We start from the raw sequence: 15964 nt of genomic DNA on the forward strand, positions 1-15964 counted from the left end.
CCTGGGAACCTCCATATGTCGCAGGTGCAGCCCTAGAAAAAGACAAAAAAAAAAAAAGAAATACACTACTATAAATTGATTTCTGGTAGTTCTCATTGTATTTCAAAATAATAATCACATCAATCCACTTGGTTTCTTGCATTACTTAAAGCTTTCCAGGAATTGCTTAATCCAGGAAAGAAGAATATCTAGTTCACTGATGGCTTTGTAGATTCCTTTGTTTCCAATCTGCAGATAGAGTAGAAATATTAAAAGCAGAAATCTTCCATACTTAAAAAAAAAAAAGAGTATTCAAAAAGAAGAATTTGGAATACTTACCCCATAAAAGATTCTTTTCATCCTGGTAATGGATTTCATCTCTCTGGGCGATGAAGCACAGGAAATCTAAGAAATCAGCAGTAAATATGGATAATACTGTTGAAGAAGTACCAATAATACTCTATCATCCCCTCCGCCAACATGCTTTGAGCAGGTGTAGCATGCTGAGTGTGATATGCCCTGGCCAATAAACAGCACCTTGTCTCTGTCCTCACAGAGCTGACAATTTCATGGGGAAGATGATAAGAAAGTAAATATAAAATTGAAATTACAATGAAAAGTACAATTAAAGCTGTGTTTATGATGCCCAAGACTCCATGATAGGGCCTCACAAGAATGACCTCCTTTAAGTTGTGTGGGCAAAGAGCGTTCTTTTGAGGAAACACATTTAAATCAGGATCTGAAAAAGGATAATATAAGTGGGAGTTCCCATTGTGGCTTATCAGTTAACAAACCTGACTTGTATCCGTGAGGATTCGGGTTCAATCCCTGGCCTTGCTCAGTGGGTTAAGCATCTGGCATTGCCATGAGCTGTGGTGTAGGTTGCAGATATGGCTGGGATCCTCCGTGGCTGTGGTGTAGGCCGGCGACTGCAGCTCCAACTGGACCCCTAGCCTGGGAACCTCTATACGCCATGGGTGCAGCCCCACAAAGACAAAAAACAAAACAAAAATTGAAAAAGGAGAAGGAGCCAGCAATATGGCGACATGAAGGGAGAAAAGAAGGGTTTGGGTAGGATGCACAGGAGGGAATAACTCAGGTAAAGCGAGAGGTATGAAGTGGTCCTGAGTTTCCAGAAAGTGAAGAAAGCATGACTGGAGCAAATGAACAAGAGAGATGTGGAAGCATGGGAGACGTGGCAACGGCAGGAAGACGCTCACGTTTTGAAAAACCGCCCTGGCTCTTACATACATTCATTGCATGGTGCAATATTCAGAGGTTCATTGCCAGAAGGAAGCACCAGGAGATTAAGTTTCTAAATTAGGAGGAGGAGCAAACTAATATCATGAGATGATAGTTCGTAGCCGGGCTGGGGGAAAATGTCAGTCTCTTTGGAGGAGTGAGTTTTCAAACTCTGTCTGAGCACAGGACTCAGCTAGGAGTCAAGTAGGAGGAAATTCCTCATGCTCCTTTGTTCTCCCACAAATTCCCAGAGCGTTAATTAGAGAAAAGGGAAGGGAAGAAAAAGGTGAAAATGTCTAATTTGTCTGTTTAGCTTTTACTCATAAAACCTTAGCATGGAATAGACCAAGGAAATGGTATGGTTCAATTCTTCTCCATTTATGTAAAAGGAAACCGAGGACCAAGATGTCCCAGGATGTCCCGTCCTCTTGATGAAATAGTGTCGGCATGTCAACAAAGATAACATGTCATTAAAACTCAAGGAATGGAGTTCCCGTCGTGGCTCAGTGGTTAACAAATCCGACTAGGAACCATGAGGTTGCGGGTTCGATCCCTGGCCTTGCTCAGTGGGTTAAGGATCCAGCGTTGCTGTGAGCTGAGGTGTAGGTCACAGACGCAGCTCAGATCCTGCATTGCTGTGGCTCTGGCGTAGGCCGGTGGCTACAGCTCCGATTAGACCCTTAGCCTGGGAACCTCCATGTGCCACCGGTGCGGCCCTAGAAAAGGCAAAAAAACAAACCAAAAAAAAAAAAACTTGAGGAATGGAAGCAGCTAAATGACAACACCTATTAAAACAAGGAGAATACAGCCACCATCAACTGACAGGTCCCTTTAGACCAGGACACCATGGGCAGAGGGAACATTCAGGCTATTCTCTTATCAAGAGCAAATAACTGAAATGATCTGACAGCTATCTCCTGAATGCTGTTGCAGGGGTCTAAACGTGGTGACATTGTCATGACTCGGTCCAAATGGGGACTCCACCTTCAGGTCAGACCCTGTGCTGAAAGAAAGGGATTCTCCTTGTGAAAGGGGCTTTCATGAGGTGCAGAAAAGCGACAGACACAAAATGCTCCCTAAGAAGAGCAAGGAGAGTAGAAAAGGAGAAAAACAAGATTTGGCAAAAAGCAAAACAACACAAATCACTTCATAGTGTCACTGTTGTCACTAGAGTCATGTAAGTTTATGGGATGCTTTCTGGCACCTTGAGTGCCATTTACTATAAATGACCCCCAGCAAAGATCTGATGCACAAGGTTTGCATTGTCTTCACTGAGTAAATATGCCTACAGACCTAGTAGGACAGTCTGATTTTACTGCCATGGTTCAGATTGCTTTCCCCAGAAAGAGGAATCTGTAAAAGAATGATTTCCTTTATCTTTTATTTCAGCAGATAGTTGCATTTGCTGAAAATAGAATGTACACCGAAGGGTCAGCAGTTTTATTCTAAGAATAGCTGAATGATTTGACACACTCAGCTGAAGCAGATACAATCTCGACTAGAGGCAATTTATTAGTAGGGCTGGAATAACCAGAGACTGGCTCCCAACCTCCAGCCCTCGGCATCCTCTTGTTTGCTCCCTTCACGACACCTCTCACAATCTGAGAGCTCCTGAACTGTCTGAGAGCACTCTCAAGGAATTCTGTACAGAAAGAGGTACTATCCGTCAATTTTTAGTTGAATCCTCAGCATCTGGAATAGTGTTCAGCAATATGAAATACTCAATGAGTGTTTGTTAAATGAATGAATCAATGAATGAAATGCAAGCATCAGCTTGTGGCTTTGAGGTTCACAAAGCCCACTGGTTTATAATAGTTTAGGAGTTCCCTTTGTGGCTCAGAGATTAATGAACCGGATTAGGATCCATGAGGATGTGGGTTCAATTCCTGGCCTCCCTCGGTGGGTTAAGGATCCAGTGTTGCTGTGAGCTGTGGTGTAGGTCACAGATGCGGCTTGGATCTGGCATTGCTGTGGTTCTGGCGTAAGCAGGTGGCTACAGCTCCGACTGGACCCCTAGCCTGGGAACCTCCATATGCCATGGGAACAGCCCTAGAAAAGGCAAAAAGACAAAAAAAAAAAAAAAAAGGAACTATTATATTCTAGACCCTTTGATATATTTCATTTTCCCAACAAACACAGATGAGATTATTGGTATTGTTTAAAATAGGTTTAGGACTTTTAATAAAATGAAAGAATAAAACAGGGTTGTTCTCACTTCCTACTTCTGTTTTTAATCAGTTTAACCAATTGCAATTTTTAAAATATTCAAAAATACAAAGATGAATAATTGGCAGTGCTTTCCAACTTGATAATCTAGTTGCAACTGAGATAATACAAATTACTTATCAAACACACTACAAGAAATGGAGACACAAATATTCTATTTGCCAAGGCTTATCAGACTTTAAAATTAATTACATAAAATCATATAAAGAAATGGAGCATGCTAATTGCCAATTACTATTCTGGTTTTCAAAATGTTAATTAAAATAAATGAAATCTTGAAAAATAGTGTAATTTTTTTTCAGTTTCAACTTTGATCACCAGCAATTTGGCAAATTGTTTTTTGAATTCAATTAAGCAACTGTCAAGTCAGAGTATTTGAGTTCTGTAAGAATCTCTAAAATGCCTTCTCACATATACTGATGTTCCAAATACCAATTAAGCAAATACCATGACTAACTAGGATTAAAAATAAAGACATTTATATTACCCATAACTTCTTTTCTTTTCTTTTTTTTTTTTTTTTTTGTCTTTTTGCCTTCTAGGGCCCCTCCCATGGCATATGGAGGTTCTCAGGCTAGGGGTCCAATCAGAGCTGTAGCCACTGGCCTACACCACAGCCACAGCAACACCAGATCCAAGCTGTGTCTGCATGCTACACCACAGCTCACAGCAACGCCAGATCCTTAACCCACCGAGCAAGGCCAGGGATCGAACCCGCAACCTCATGTTTCCTGGTCAGATCCATTAACCACTGAGCCACTGATGGGAACTCCCAATAACTTATTCTCTTTAAATGATTATACCACCTGAATCAGACTAATTAAAATATATACCATTTTATTAGGTGCTGCAAAATTCCTAGAAACAATGAGATGACATTCAAATACTGTGTTACTGGGATTCCAGACCTTGAGGTCATGAAAATTATTGTAATGCTGTATCTTAAGGGTGACTCAAGATGCCAGTCTTAGTGGACTTATAAAGAAACCCAAAGGCAGGTAGGTTAGAAAAATCAGAAAGACCCCTCAAAAAGGAAAAATAATTTAAGTCCATGATTTAATAATGAAACTAAGAGAAAATAACAACTCATTGATTACCTTTGAATAATGTTAGAAAGTCAATTCTTTATATTGAAAACTGGTAAATAAAAAAAAGAAGAATTACATATTTATTCTGCCTTTCTTATACAATAAGTTCCCTCAGGACAGCCAGATAGTTCAGATAGTTAGTAAGGGGCAGGTTCTCTTTACAGAATTACCCCCTCTTATAAATAAAGATACACTATAATTTTAAAAGCACTATTTTGCAATGTTTTATGAATTAATAGATCTAAACAATAATAACCAATGACTGCTAACATAGAAATAGAGGCCATATATTACATTCTAAAAGCTAAAGGAGGCATTCCCATTGTGGCGCAGTGGTTAACGAATCCAACTAGGAACCATGAGGTTTTGTGTTCAATCCCTGGCCTTGCTCAGTGGGTTAAGGATTCCGGCATTGCTGTGAGCTGTGGTGTAGGTTGCAGACTCGGCTTGGATCCTGCGTTGCTGTGGCCCCGGCCGGCAGCTACAGCTCTGATTAGACCCCTAGCCTGGGAACCTCCATATGCCACAGGAGTGGCCCAAGAAATGGCAAAAAGACAAAAAAAAAAAATAGAGCTAAAGGGAAAACTGATCATGTTAAGTAAGAAAAGGGAAAATATAAAAAAAAGACCAAGTTTAGACTTCTAGAGATAAAAAGCTACAATGTCAAAGTTGAAAAAATATACTGAATGGGACTAAAGTAGATTAGACAATGCAGAATAAAATACCTAAACTTGAAGATGTAGCAGTAGAAACTATACACAATGAAACAATGGAGAATAAAAACAACACAGAATCAGTGAGCTGTGGAACAATTGCCTATGGCCTAATGTATATGAAATTAGAAGTTCAAGATAGGGAGCTCCCTAATGGCCTAGCATTTAAGGGTCCTGCATAGTTACTACTGAGGCTCAGGTCACTGTTATGGCACAGGTTCGCTCCCTGGCCAGGCAACTTCCTCACGCCATGGACATGGACAAAAAAAAGACACAGAAAAATTAATTAATTAAATTTTTTAAAGAATAGGATAGAAGGAGGTACAGAAATTTTTTTCTGAAAAAAAAATGGATAAAAAATTTCCAAATTTAATGAAAACTATAAACTCACAAATGTAAGAATTTCAATTAATTCCAAGTACAAGAAACATGATGAAAACGACACCAATTCACATTATAAATAAATTGCTTAAAACAAGTAATAAAGAGGAAATCTTTAAAAAGAAAAAGCTGAAAAAAAAAGACATGACATAAGAACAAAGAATGAGAGCAGATTTCTTGTCAGAAACAAGTCTGAAAGACAGTAGAGTGACACCATTAAGTACTGAAGATAAAGAACTATCAACCCCAAATTCTGTATTCAGAAAAAATTGTATTTCAAAAATAAAAAGGAAATAAAGATTTCTTTCTGACATTAAAAAAACGGAATGTATCCATCCCCAGTAGAACTGCACTACAAAATACGTTAAAGACAAATGCAGGAGAGGGTGTGGAGGAAATGGAGCCCTCCTACACTGTTGGTGGGAATATAAATTGCTGGGGCCACTATGGAGAACAGGATGGAGGTTCCTCAGAAAACTAAAAATGGAGTTTCCATATGATCCAGAAAGCTCATTCCTGGGCATATATCCAGACAAAACTCTAATTTTAAAAGATACGTGCACCCCTATGTTAATAGCAACACTATTTGTAATAGATGAGGCATGAAAAAAAATCCATTTTTAAAAAAATGGGCGAAACGATTGAACAGACACTTCACCAAAGACAATGTATAGATTATAAATAGGTCAATCAAGAGTTATGCAATGTCATTAATGATTGTGGAAATGCAAGTTGAAAACAAAATGTGATACCATTACACTGCAACTAGACAAGCTAACATTTTTAAACATTGACAATACCATGTGATAGCAAGAATACTGAGCAATTTAAAGTCCCACACACTAATGGTAGAACTATAAAATGATCCAATCATTTTGGAAAACAGTTTGGCTGTTCCTTAGTTCAATGTACACTGAAACTATGATCCAGTCATTCTAGTCTTAGGACTCTACCCAAGAGAAATGAAAATATCTACCCAAACAAAGACTCGTATATGAATATTAATAGTGGTTTATTTGTGATAGCGAAAGTTGAAAGAAAAGAAGACAAATAAACTTCAATAGATGAATAGATAAGTTGTGGTATATCATTATAATGGAATACTCCCTGGCAATGAAAAAGGGATGAAGTAATTGATACACTCAATAACACTAAGTACAAGCTCTAGAGAGCAAGGATCAAATCGTGCCAGCCTTTCTTACCCTAGTGCATAGCACAGAACCAGGAAAATGTAGAATTAAGCCAGACTGCTATAAACCAACTTGCAAAAAGTCATTTCACAAAATCAACTTGTTTCTTTTAGCCAGTTTCAACTGACTGAGTTTTCATTTTGTCTCCAGAACATCACTTTTTGTCTATTTCAGTTCCCTTCTTACTCATTGAGAAAAATACACTAATAAGAAAAAAAAATTATTGACTAAAGTGATGAACCATCCTACACCACTGTGCCCAGTTTAAGAATGTTCCATTCACTGGAACATGCTCATGCAAGGTTAGCTCATTTTTCTACTTTGCACAAGGGCACCCTATAAGCTAAGCAGGTCCATGGTCATAAATAGTATAAATAGTATATTGAAAAATTCTTGAATAATTATGGCGGAGACTGCTAATTATTGGCTAAAATTTCTTTCCTCTTCTTTCTAATCATAAGCTAGACTACATTTCCCAGGATTCCTTGCAGTTGTTGTGGCTATGTGATTAGATCTTGCCCTTAGAATGTGAACAGAATGATATGTGAATTGGAGGAGCATGGCTTGTAAGAAGCTGATATGGCTGCTTCCCCCTCTCACCCCCCTCCACCTGACTAAATGCAAAAGGCCTAGAGAATGGCAAAGCTACAACATGGAAAATGCCTGGATCTCTGATTCATGATTTGGAGAAAAGTAATCTCATCCAGAAAAATTCCAACTAGAATTTTAGGTAAGAAATAAAGTTCGGGGAATTTTCTGGTGGCCTAGCAGTTAAGCATTGTCACTGCTGTGGCTCAGGTTCAATCCCTGGCCCTGGAATTTCTGCATGCCACAGAAGTGGCCAAAAAACATAAAAAGAAATAAAGTTCTAAAATTTGAAAACATTAAAATTCGTGGAAGTATTTGTTACAGCAATTAACCTCTCTCTGATACTAAAATTGGTGCATACACAAAAACGTGTTCTTGACTTTGGAAAATTCTTAAAAATGCATTTTCTTCCAATATGAAAGAATATATTCATGTTAATGTATGCATAAGAATTATGCAAGTTGAAAAAGATTCAGTTTTGATGACCCTTCTTTATTTCCCCAGCCTCCTTCTCTCTGCTACTCAGTTTCCAATTCCAAAGTCAGGAATCTGGAACTGAAACAAATTAGAATATTTCTTAAAACGAAGGAATTCTTCCATAAGAAGACAAAAGCCAGTCACCTAAAGCCAAGTAAATAAAAGAAACGATGGATTCAAAAAGTTGGTCATTTGGTAAGTTGGCTATTTAACAAATGGACTTGGGGCAGGCACATGAAATATTCTGAAAATAAGTTTGGGGAAAGAAGAGGTGAGGGAGGGAGGCAGGAAGAAGAAAGGAATGAAAGAAGGAAGGGAGGAAAACGCTTGGTCTCAGACACTCAATGGCTACCCATCAACTATAGATCCACAAACCCTCAAAGTGCAGACAATTATTTATTTCTTTGCCTTCATCATATAGTAATACATGGTACAATGTTACCTAGAAAAAAAAATTAATTGGGTGAGAGAACAGGACTGTTTACCTGCCATGGACATTTTAACTTTGCATTTAAATTTTGAACTAAGAAATCTAAAGCATAGACATGCACTATGGTTGATTGGTGACAATAATGTCAAAAGAGTGGTACCATTTTTTTTTTTTTTTTGTCTTTTTGCTATTTCTTGGGCTGCTCCCTCGGCATATGGAGGTTCCCAGGCTAGGGGTTGAATTGGAGCTGCAGCCACCGGCCTACGCCAGAGCCACAGCAACGCGGGATCCGAGCCGCTTCTGCAACCTACACCACAGCTCACGGCAACACTGGATCGTTAACCCACTGAGCAAGGGCAGGGACCGAACCCACAACCTCATGGTTCCCAGTCGGATTCGTTAACCACTGCGCCACGACGGGAACTCCTGGTACCATTCTTTATAGCCAGTAATCTTAGAGTTCCATGGGAACTACAAAATGGGAAAAAATACTGATCAACTCTAGCTGTTGACATGTGATCCATTATCTAGTTCCTGATTGTACTAAACTTAGTTTTTAAGTTTTTCCTCTAGTGACACAAAACCACCTCCACCAAGAATAATGCAGATATAACCCAGGTTATACTTACAAAGTAATGAGATTTGGTAATAAATTACATCAGTATTCCATCACTGAAATTATAAAAGTTCCATAACCATAATGTTCCTGATGCCAAAGAAGTCCACTGTTAAAGAGAGAATTTAATACTTTGCTTTTGATAAGTGAACAATCCACCTATTTCAACATATAATCAACAAATTTACCCAAAGCCAAATACTATTTATAAAATAGGGATGATGATATGAAAAATTTTATTATCACAAATTAAATATCTCTGTATCATTAGCAGGGTGATTTTTTAATTCTGAGTGTGCATTAAAAAGTGTCACCAGAAACAAAACATCCACATAGAATCAGAATATTTAAAAATATGAAATATTATACAAAGTAATAATTTATAAGAGGCTGTAGGAATCCTTACTATCTTCTCCAATTATCGATATAAAAAATAAATAATTATTGGCATTCCTGTCATGGTTCAGTGGGTTAAGAACCCGACTAGTATCCATGAGGATGCAGGTTTGATCCCAGGCCTCACTCAGTAGGTTAAGGATCTGGCATTGTGAGCTGTGTGTAGGTCACAGATGCAGCTCAGATCCTGTTGCTGTGCCTGTGGTGTAGGCTGGCAGCTTAGATTCGACCCCTAGCCCAGAAACTTCCATATGTTGCAGGTACAGCCCTAAAAAGAAATAAAATATAATAATTATTGGATTATCTAAGTTTTAGAAAGCAATCAATATCATATGTTTTGCTGTTGTTGCTAGTTACAAGTTCTGAGGGGGATTTTTTTCAGAAAAGCACACACCATTGCTTATGATGGACATAAATTCAGTACCAATTAAGTGGACACATTAAGCAAATGGACTATATGCCCAAATTCTGTATGTAAGTTAACTGGAATTGTTGTTGTTGTTGTTGTTTTTTCCATCACCCCCTTAGAATCCTATTTAGCCTATAGGATCACAGGAACCAAAGCATTTTTCTAGAGTTCTGGGTCCTGGAAACAGAGGCTAGGCCATTTCCTCCTCTTTCCCAATCCTGGAAGGAGCCTTGGACCAATTTTGAAATATATCAATGTTCTGCAGAAATGGATCCTGTAGAGCTCAGGGCCCCTTGAAAAGTCCCTCCTTCCTGGAACCTCTCCTGCTCCATCCACACTCAAGTATTTCTGCTCTGAAACCCTAGAGCTATGCTGGTCCTGTTGTTATGATGCTTTTCCTTTTTTTTTTTTTTTTTGCTTTTTAGGACTGCACCCACAGCAAATGGAGGTTCCCAGGCTAGAGATTGAATAGGAGCTATGGCCAGATCCAAGCCGTGTCTGCGACCTACACCACAGCTCGCTGGCAACACCAGATCCTTAACCCACTGAGCAAGGCCAGGGATGGAACCCGCAACCTCATGATTCCTAGTCGGATTCGTTTCCACTGTGCCATGGAGGGAACTCTCAATACTTTTCCTTTTTTCCTCTTGTTATAATTGTTTGTGAAGTTACCTTGCCTTCCCTTTCCTTCCTCCTAAAAGCCTCCACCAAGATGCAGGTGCATGCGCGCACACACACACACACACACACACAACAAAACTCCTAGGGGCAAAGTCTGTGTTACTCAGTTTTCCCACAATAGACCCAAATAGCAAGGACCACAGGGGAAATACAAAAAGTGTAAATTATTTTCTATGTACTGGCTGTTTATATATTGACTATATTTAGTGTCCCTTTTCGATTAAGAAAATACTTCATCTCAGAGTAGTCCAACCAGAGAAGCAGAGAGGAAAGATGAGCAACATTCTCATGAATATTTTCATCATTAATCTTTTCTGATTAAATTATTTTCCTCTTTAGTATTTTCTTATTAAAATGTTCTTTTTCGAAGACTCTTCATGGACACATCCTTTAAATTACTTTCTAAGTAATTTTTTTCCTGAAGTATTCTTTATGGGAACATTCTTCATGAATATGAATACCTTCAATGACTATATTCATTAATTCTTTAAAAGAATAATTAATTAGATACAGAGTTGTTAACTAGTAACTAAAAGAGAAAGAACATAGATGTAGTAACTACAGGAAGCATTTCCATCTGCAGGAACAGGGGGACAAAGGGAAGAGGTTGAAAGAAAAACTAGAAATGACAGCCCTGTAGAGAGTGACCCATTTGACTTTTGCAGTGGAGGGTCATTCTTTCATTTTTTTTTTTTTTAGGGCCGCACCCACTACATATGGAGGTTTCCAGGCTAGGGGTCCAATCGGAGCTGCAGCTGCCTGCCCACACCACAGCCACAGCAAAGCGGATCCCAACCGCTTTTTGGAACCCACACTGCAGCTCACAGCAACGCTGGATCCTTAACCCACTGAGCGTAACCCACTGAGCAAGGTCAAGGATCAAACCAAATCCTCATGGATATTAGTCAGATTCATAACCCACTGAGCCACCACGGGAACTCCTGGAGGGTCATTCTTGACTCAGAATCACCTCACTGAGGGATGTCTGCATCCAATTACAAAACAAAAACAAAAAAGCCCTAGATGACCTTGATTGGGCGGTAGATGGTATTTCTGGTTTTATTTTTATTTTTTAACTCCAAATTCTCTAGACTGAAACATGGATTTAGTTTCAGAATAAATTCCTGGAGAGTCTGCCCAGGTTTCAGGAGGTTAGAAACACAGTATGAAAGAGGAAAGCTTTAAAACAACCAGTAGAGCCTTTAGAAGGGTGAGAAATGTTTTCTGTAATTTGCAAAGTTTTGATTTATTGCCATATTCAAGAATTAATTATAGCCTGAGGTCCCTAGAATGAAGGGGGGAAAAGAGAAGCAATATGATAATTACACATCTGGTGAAGGCCCAGCTGCTTCTGCTTAGGAAGGTTGCCCCCAGCTCTCTCTCCCTGAATTAAAGCTAATGGTCAAAAAAAAGAAGAAAAGATTGCTTGTAAATTAATGTCGCCTGCTTCACATTTTATAACTTCTCCCTGCTAAACTCTGCCCTAACCGCTAATGTAGAATTCCACATAGAGCAAATGCTCAGTAAATTTATATTAAATAGATACCAGCTACTGTGGCCCAAATTATAAAATTGACAGAAAGTTTAAATGCAAGGCCTATTATTAAAATTAAACCTATTTCCCTAAAGCAAAGTCTGAGACTTTCTAAAGCTCAGGCTAATCCTATGACTTTCTTTTTCACGGTTTCAGAGAAGTGGCTGGTTTACTCCAGCATATAAACTCAGTTTGGGAGACAAATTAACTGAAGTTTAAGGTCAATTTGAGGTGAGAGAATGTAAGAAGGTAGGAAAGCCCAGAGGAAGGGGGCGCTCGCGGGTAGTTACTGGGTGTTGTGTTCATATTTGGCCATCAGGGGGAGCCAGCCGCTTTGGAAAGCCAGTAACAAGCTCGCGAGGTATCAAGCTGCTCCCATCCTTCTGTGACCCGCCCCCATGAAGGAAGCATCTCTTGACAGATCAAGGTTCCTTTGGGAAATAACTTCTATCAAAACAAATCAAGAAAAGCTAGAGTTCTTAGACAACTCTATTTTTTGTAAGTTTTTCTTCTAGAACACAGCTTGGTTTGTGTTCTCTCTAGGTATTTGAGCTAAAGAAACCAAATCAAAGGTAAAAACAGATGTGGCTTTTGGGAGTTCCAGGTGTCCAAATATACTGTGCTGTACCGTATTAGGCAAGGATTTCTAGTGCCTCACCATCATTCACAGACTTCATTTAGAATAACATTACATTAAATCGGATGCCTAGAGCAAAAAAAAAAAAAAAAAAAAAAATAGCACCTACATCGAGGAACCAAGGATGCTAGCCAAAAGAGAAACGGAAGAGACTTCTTAAAAAGTGGGAGGTGGCGCAGTGGTTAACGAATCCGACTAGGAACCATGAGATTGCGAGTTCGATCCCTGGCCTTGCTCAGTGGGTTAATGATCCGGCATTGCCGTGGGCTGTGGTGTTGGTTGTAGACGCAGCTGGGATCCCGCGTTGCTGTGGCTCTGGCATAGGCCGGTGGCTACAGCTCCAATTAGACCCCTAGCCTGGGAACCTCCATATGCTGCAGGTGCAGCCCTAAAAAAAAAAAAAAAAGAAAAGAAAAAACTATATAATTGTTCAACTTAAATTTGAGACTATAATATTCACTGTCTTAATAATATAACCTTATAAGTTAAATATAGAATTAAGCAAAGATGAGTGATGATCTTTCCACTAATTATTTTGGGCAAGAGAACTGGCCCAGACATTCTCTCTATGTTCTGCTGAGAGGTACCAGTGTGTAATTGTTATCTTTGTTGTTATTTCAGTGGTCTATGAGAGTTCATGGAAAGCTATGCAACCCAAGTCCCAAACAAGAACGTGATTTAAACATAAACTAACCAAAGAGAACATAAATTTGTTGAATTGTTTTACCTCACTGACCAGCTCCCCCTCATAAAAATGCCTCTGCACTATAGGCTTGGACTTGTGTTACTGAGCAGTTTCTTGGACCACAAGAAAAAGATGTCCTGACTCTTAAAGTATAAAAATCCACTTTCATCTGCCCAGCGTTTAAGTCTCCGTGAACCTGATGCCCAAGGGCAGAAATCTCGCTTTCTTCTGCCAGCCCAAGGACTGGAATTGTCATCACTACCCTCCCTTTGTACCAGCTGCAAGTACATCCGTAGGAGGCTGGAGAGAGCACCCTTGGAGCCCAAACAATGTCACAGGAAAGATTCAACACCTCCCACAGAGGTAAGCCAACTTATACTGTGCAGATCCTGGCTTGGTTTTATTTTGCTTTGTTTTGTTTTTCTGCACTGGTCTTTCATACTGTGAATATTTTTATAGAACTGTGATCATTTTTACTTGCTCAATTAGTTCCACGCTGCTTAGAAAGTAATAATTAGTACGGTGACAGTGACCGGACTGCAGCATCAAATAATTTAGGTACCAAAGGCACACTGTTTAAAAAAGTTTTGACCAAGACTTGGCTTTATAAAGGTACAACTCTAAAAACTTGCCAAAGTAAGAAAAAGTCCATCTAAAAGCTTTTATCAATATGGGACAGAAAGAGAGGGAGTGGGGAGAGAAAGAGAGCGCGAGAGGAAGGAAGGAAAGAAAGAAGGAAAACAACATCCTGGAATAACGGTGCTTGGCAAATAGTTGGTGCTTAAGAAATATGTGTTGAATGATGAATTACTTGGGAATCATACAAAGAAAGAATCCTTTGAAAAATTAAATATATACTGGAGGAGCATTCCACATTATTTTAGCTCTCACCAATGTGCTTTATACATCATTCCTTAAGAAACAATACATTGTGGCGTCAGGAGTGATGCAGGGTTATTTGAGACTGTTTCCCTGGTGATAGACTCTCCATTTGGATTACAGGCCAGCAATTACTCACCCTTTGGGGTGCAAATCCATTTACTCATCCTTTGGGGTGAAAACCACTTCCTTCATGCTGTTTTCTAGATAGAGTGTTAGGATCAAACTCACCGTATTTGCTGTGCATACTTACACAGCGGCTCAATTTCTGCCTGAGGCTGTGAAAGTCTTCCACAAAGTCTGTTTCCTTGCACGCTTGTAATTGGAGTCGACCAAAAACATCTTCCATGAAGAAAGACAGAAGCTGTTCTTGGAATCTGCAGTTTTTCTATAAATAAGATATAATCAATTGCAGGAGGTAAACCATGAGTAGACTTTGTAAAATGACCCTGAAATATGCCCTTGATCAATACTTTATGGTCATCTGGAAAAATTAAAATGCAAAGAAAAAAGCATCCAACAGGTAGATACGTGAGAAAGCAGGAGAACCTCTGGCTTACCATAAATAGCTTTTTTGTTTTCTTTTTTAATAATTGTATATTTTTAATGCGATCTTCCTGCAATAAAGCAAAGAGAAATACATTTTATCCAGAATTTCAAATGACCCTTACGTCCTCGTTCTAAGCAGAGGCTAATACTTACTGGGATGGTTGCCTTGAGCCTTGCTGCCTTGACATAGAGTGTATCAACAGCTTGGGACAGTGTTCCTCTTGGGTAACAACTTTCGGCGAAGGAAGATTGCTTGCGCCTGGCAATGGCAAGAGACAGAGTGACAAACAGCAACCCAGACCTCAAAATGCAATTCACCTGCATTTCCCGCTACACTGCTCTGGGCTCCTATCACTCACAGCAGCCAGACAGTTACTCATGTCGGTTAGATGAGAGGATAACCTACTTACTTGAGCCCTCAAGGTCACATCTCCAATGAGATGCTGTGAAAGATAACTTACAGTTTATAGAGAGGAAGATCACTTTGGTTGGTCTCTATTTTTAGAGCTTGCTTCATAATCAAAAAAGGTTGACCACACCATCTGTGACATTAAGCAAAAGCTCAAATTTACCGGTAAAGTTGGGGCCCTGTTTCCAAAAAGAATTCAGAACTTCAGCTGCATATTACAACAGACTTCATTATTTTAACAGTCATGCCATGCCAATAAAATAGCCTGACCTCCAGGAGACCATGTGATTTTTTTTTTTTAATTCCCAATATGGAAAAAAAAAAAAAAACTCCTTTTCGAACCAGTATCGCAGAAAAATTTAACCAAAGGGTACAATGAGAAGCCCCAGGTCACCTGCTCATGACCTCATATAGGTTTGACATTTATCCTGTGCCAGATCCTTCACCGGGCTCCCCCCTTCTTCCCTCAGAAGCCATCGTTCTGTAGCCCAGCATTAGGACCCAAGAGAAAAGTTTTCCAGTTGTTCTCAAGAATTTTTCCAGCTCAGAAATTGTACCTCCCCCAATATATTTAACATGTTTTGAACCTGGATCCAGGATTAATACCTACAATTTAATAGTTTCCTATCATCTCTCATCTTTTCCTCTAACTCTAGACTTCCAGGAGAGTGCAAACTCCGTACCTTCTCATCTTTGAATCCTCAGCACCTACCATGGTGTCTCATGTAAAGAAGAAGTATGTTCAATATTAGTTGAATAGTATTTCCCTTTCCACATCATAAGATGCTGCTATAACTGCTTTGTTTTTTAATGCATTACTTTAACAAATTTTTATCAAGGATCTGCCTATACAAA

General features: G+C 39.2%; 1 protein-coding gene across 1 annotated transcript; it reads right to left on the reverse strand.

The window, feature by feature from the left end:
* IL26 (interleukin 26) lies at window positions 1-15090 on the reverse strand. The gene is made up of 5 exons (XM_005663966.3): window positions 14854-15090; window positions 14712-14768; window positions 14405-14539; window positions 319-384; window positions 1-228 (listed from the first exon to the last, which is right to left on the reverse strand). The coding sequence occupies exons 1-5, from the start codon at window positions 15022-15024 to the stop codon at window positions 142-144; spliced, it is 516 nt and encodes a 171-aa protein (XP_005664023.1). The 5' UTR covers window positions 15025-15090; the 3' UTR covers window positions 1-141.

Source organism: Sus scrofa, chromosome 5 (assembly GCF_000003025.6).
Source record: "Sus scrofa isolate TJ Tabasco breed Duroc chromosome 5, Sscrofa11.1, whole genome shotgun sequence".
NCBI lineage: Eukaryota > Metazoa > Chordata > Mammalia > Artiodactyla > Suidae > Sus > Sus scrofa.

Bases quoted from the DNA above. Each gene is read 5' to 3' on its own strand.
- IL26 (XM_005663966.3), bottom strand. From the start codon at position 15,024: ATGCAGGTGAATTGCATTTTGAGGTCTGGGTTGCTGTTTGTCACTCTG. The intron at 14,769-14,853 runs GTAAGTATTAGC...GCTTTATTGCAG, and splicing joins GGCTCAAGGCAACCATCCCA to GAAGATCGCATTAAAAATAT. The intron at 385-14,404 runs GTAAGTATGCAC...CTGATTTCTTAG, and splicing joins GGCAGAAATTGAGCCGCTGT to ATTTCCTGTGCTTCATCGCC.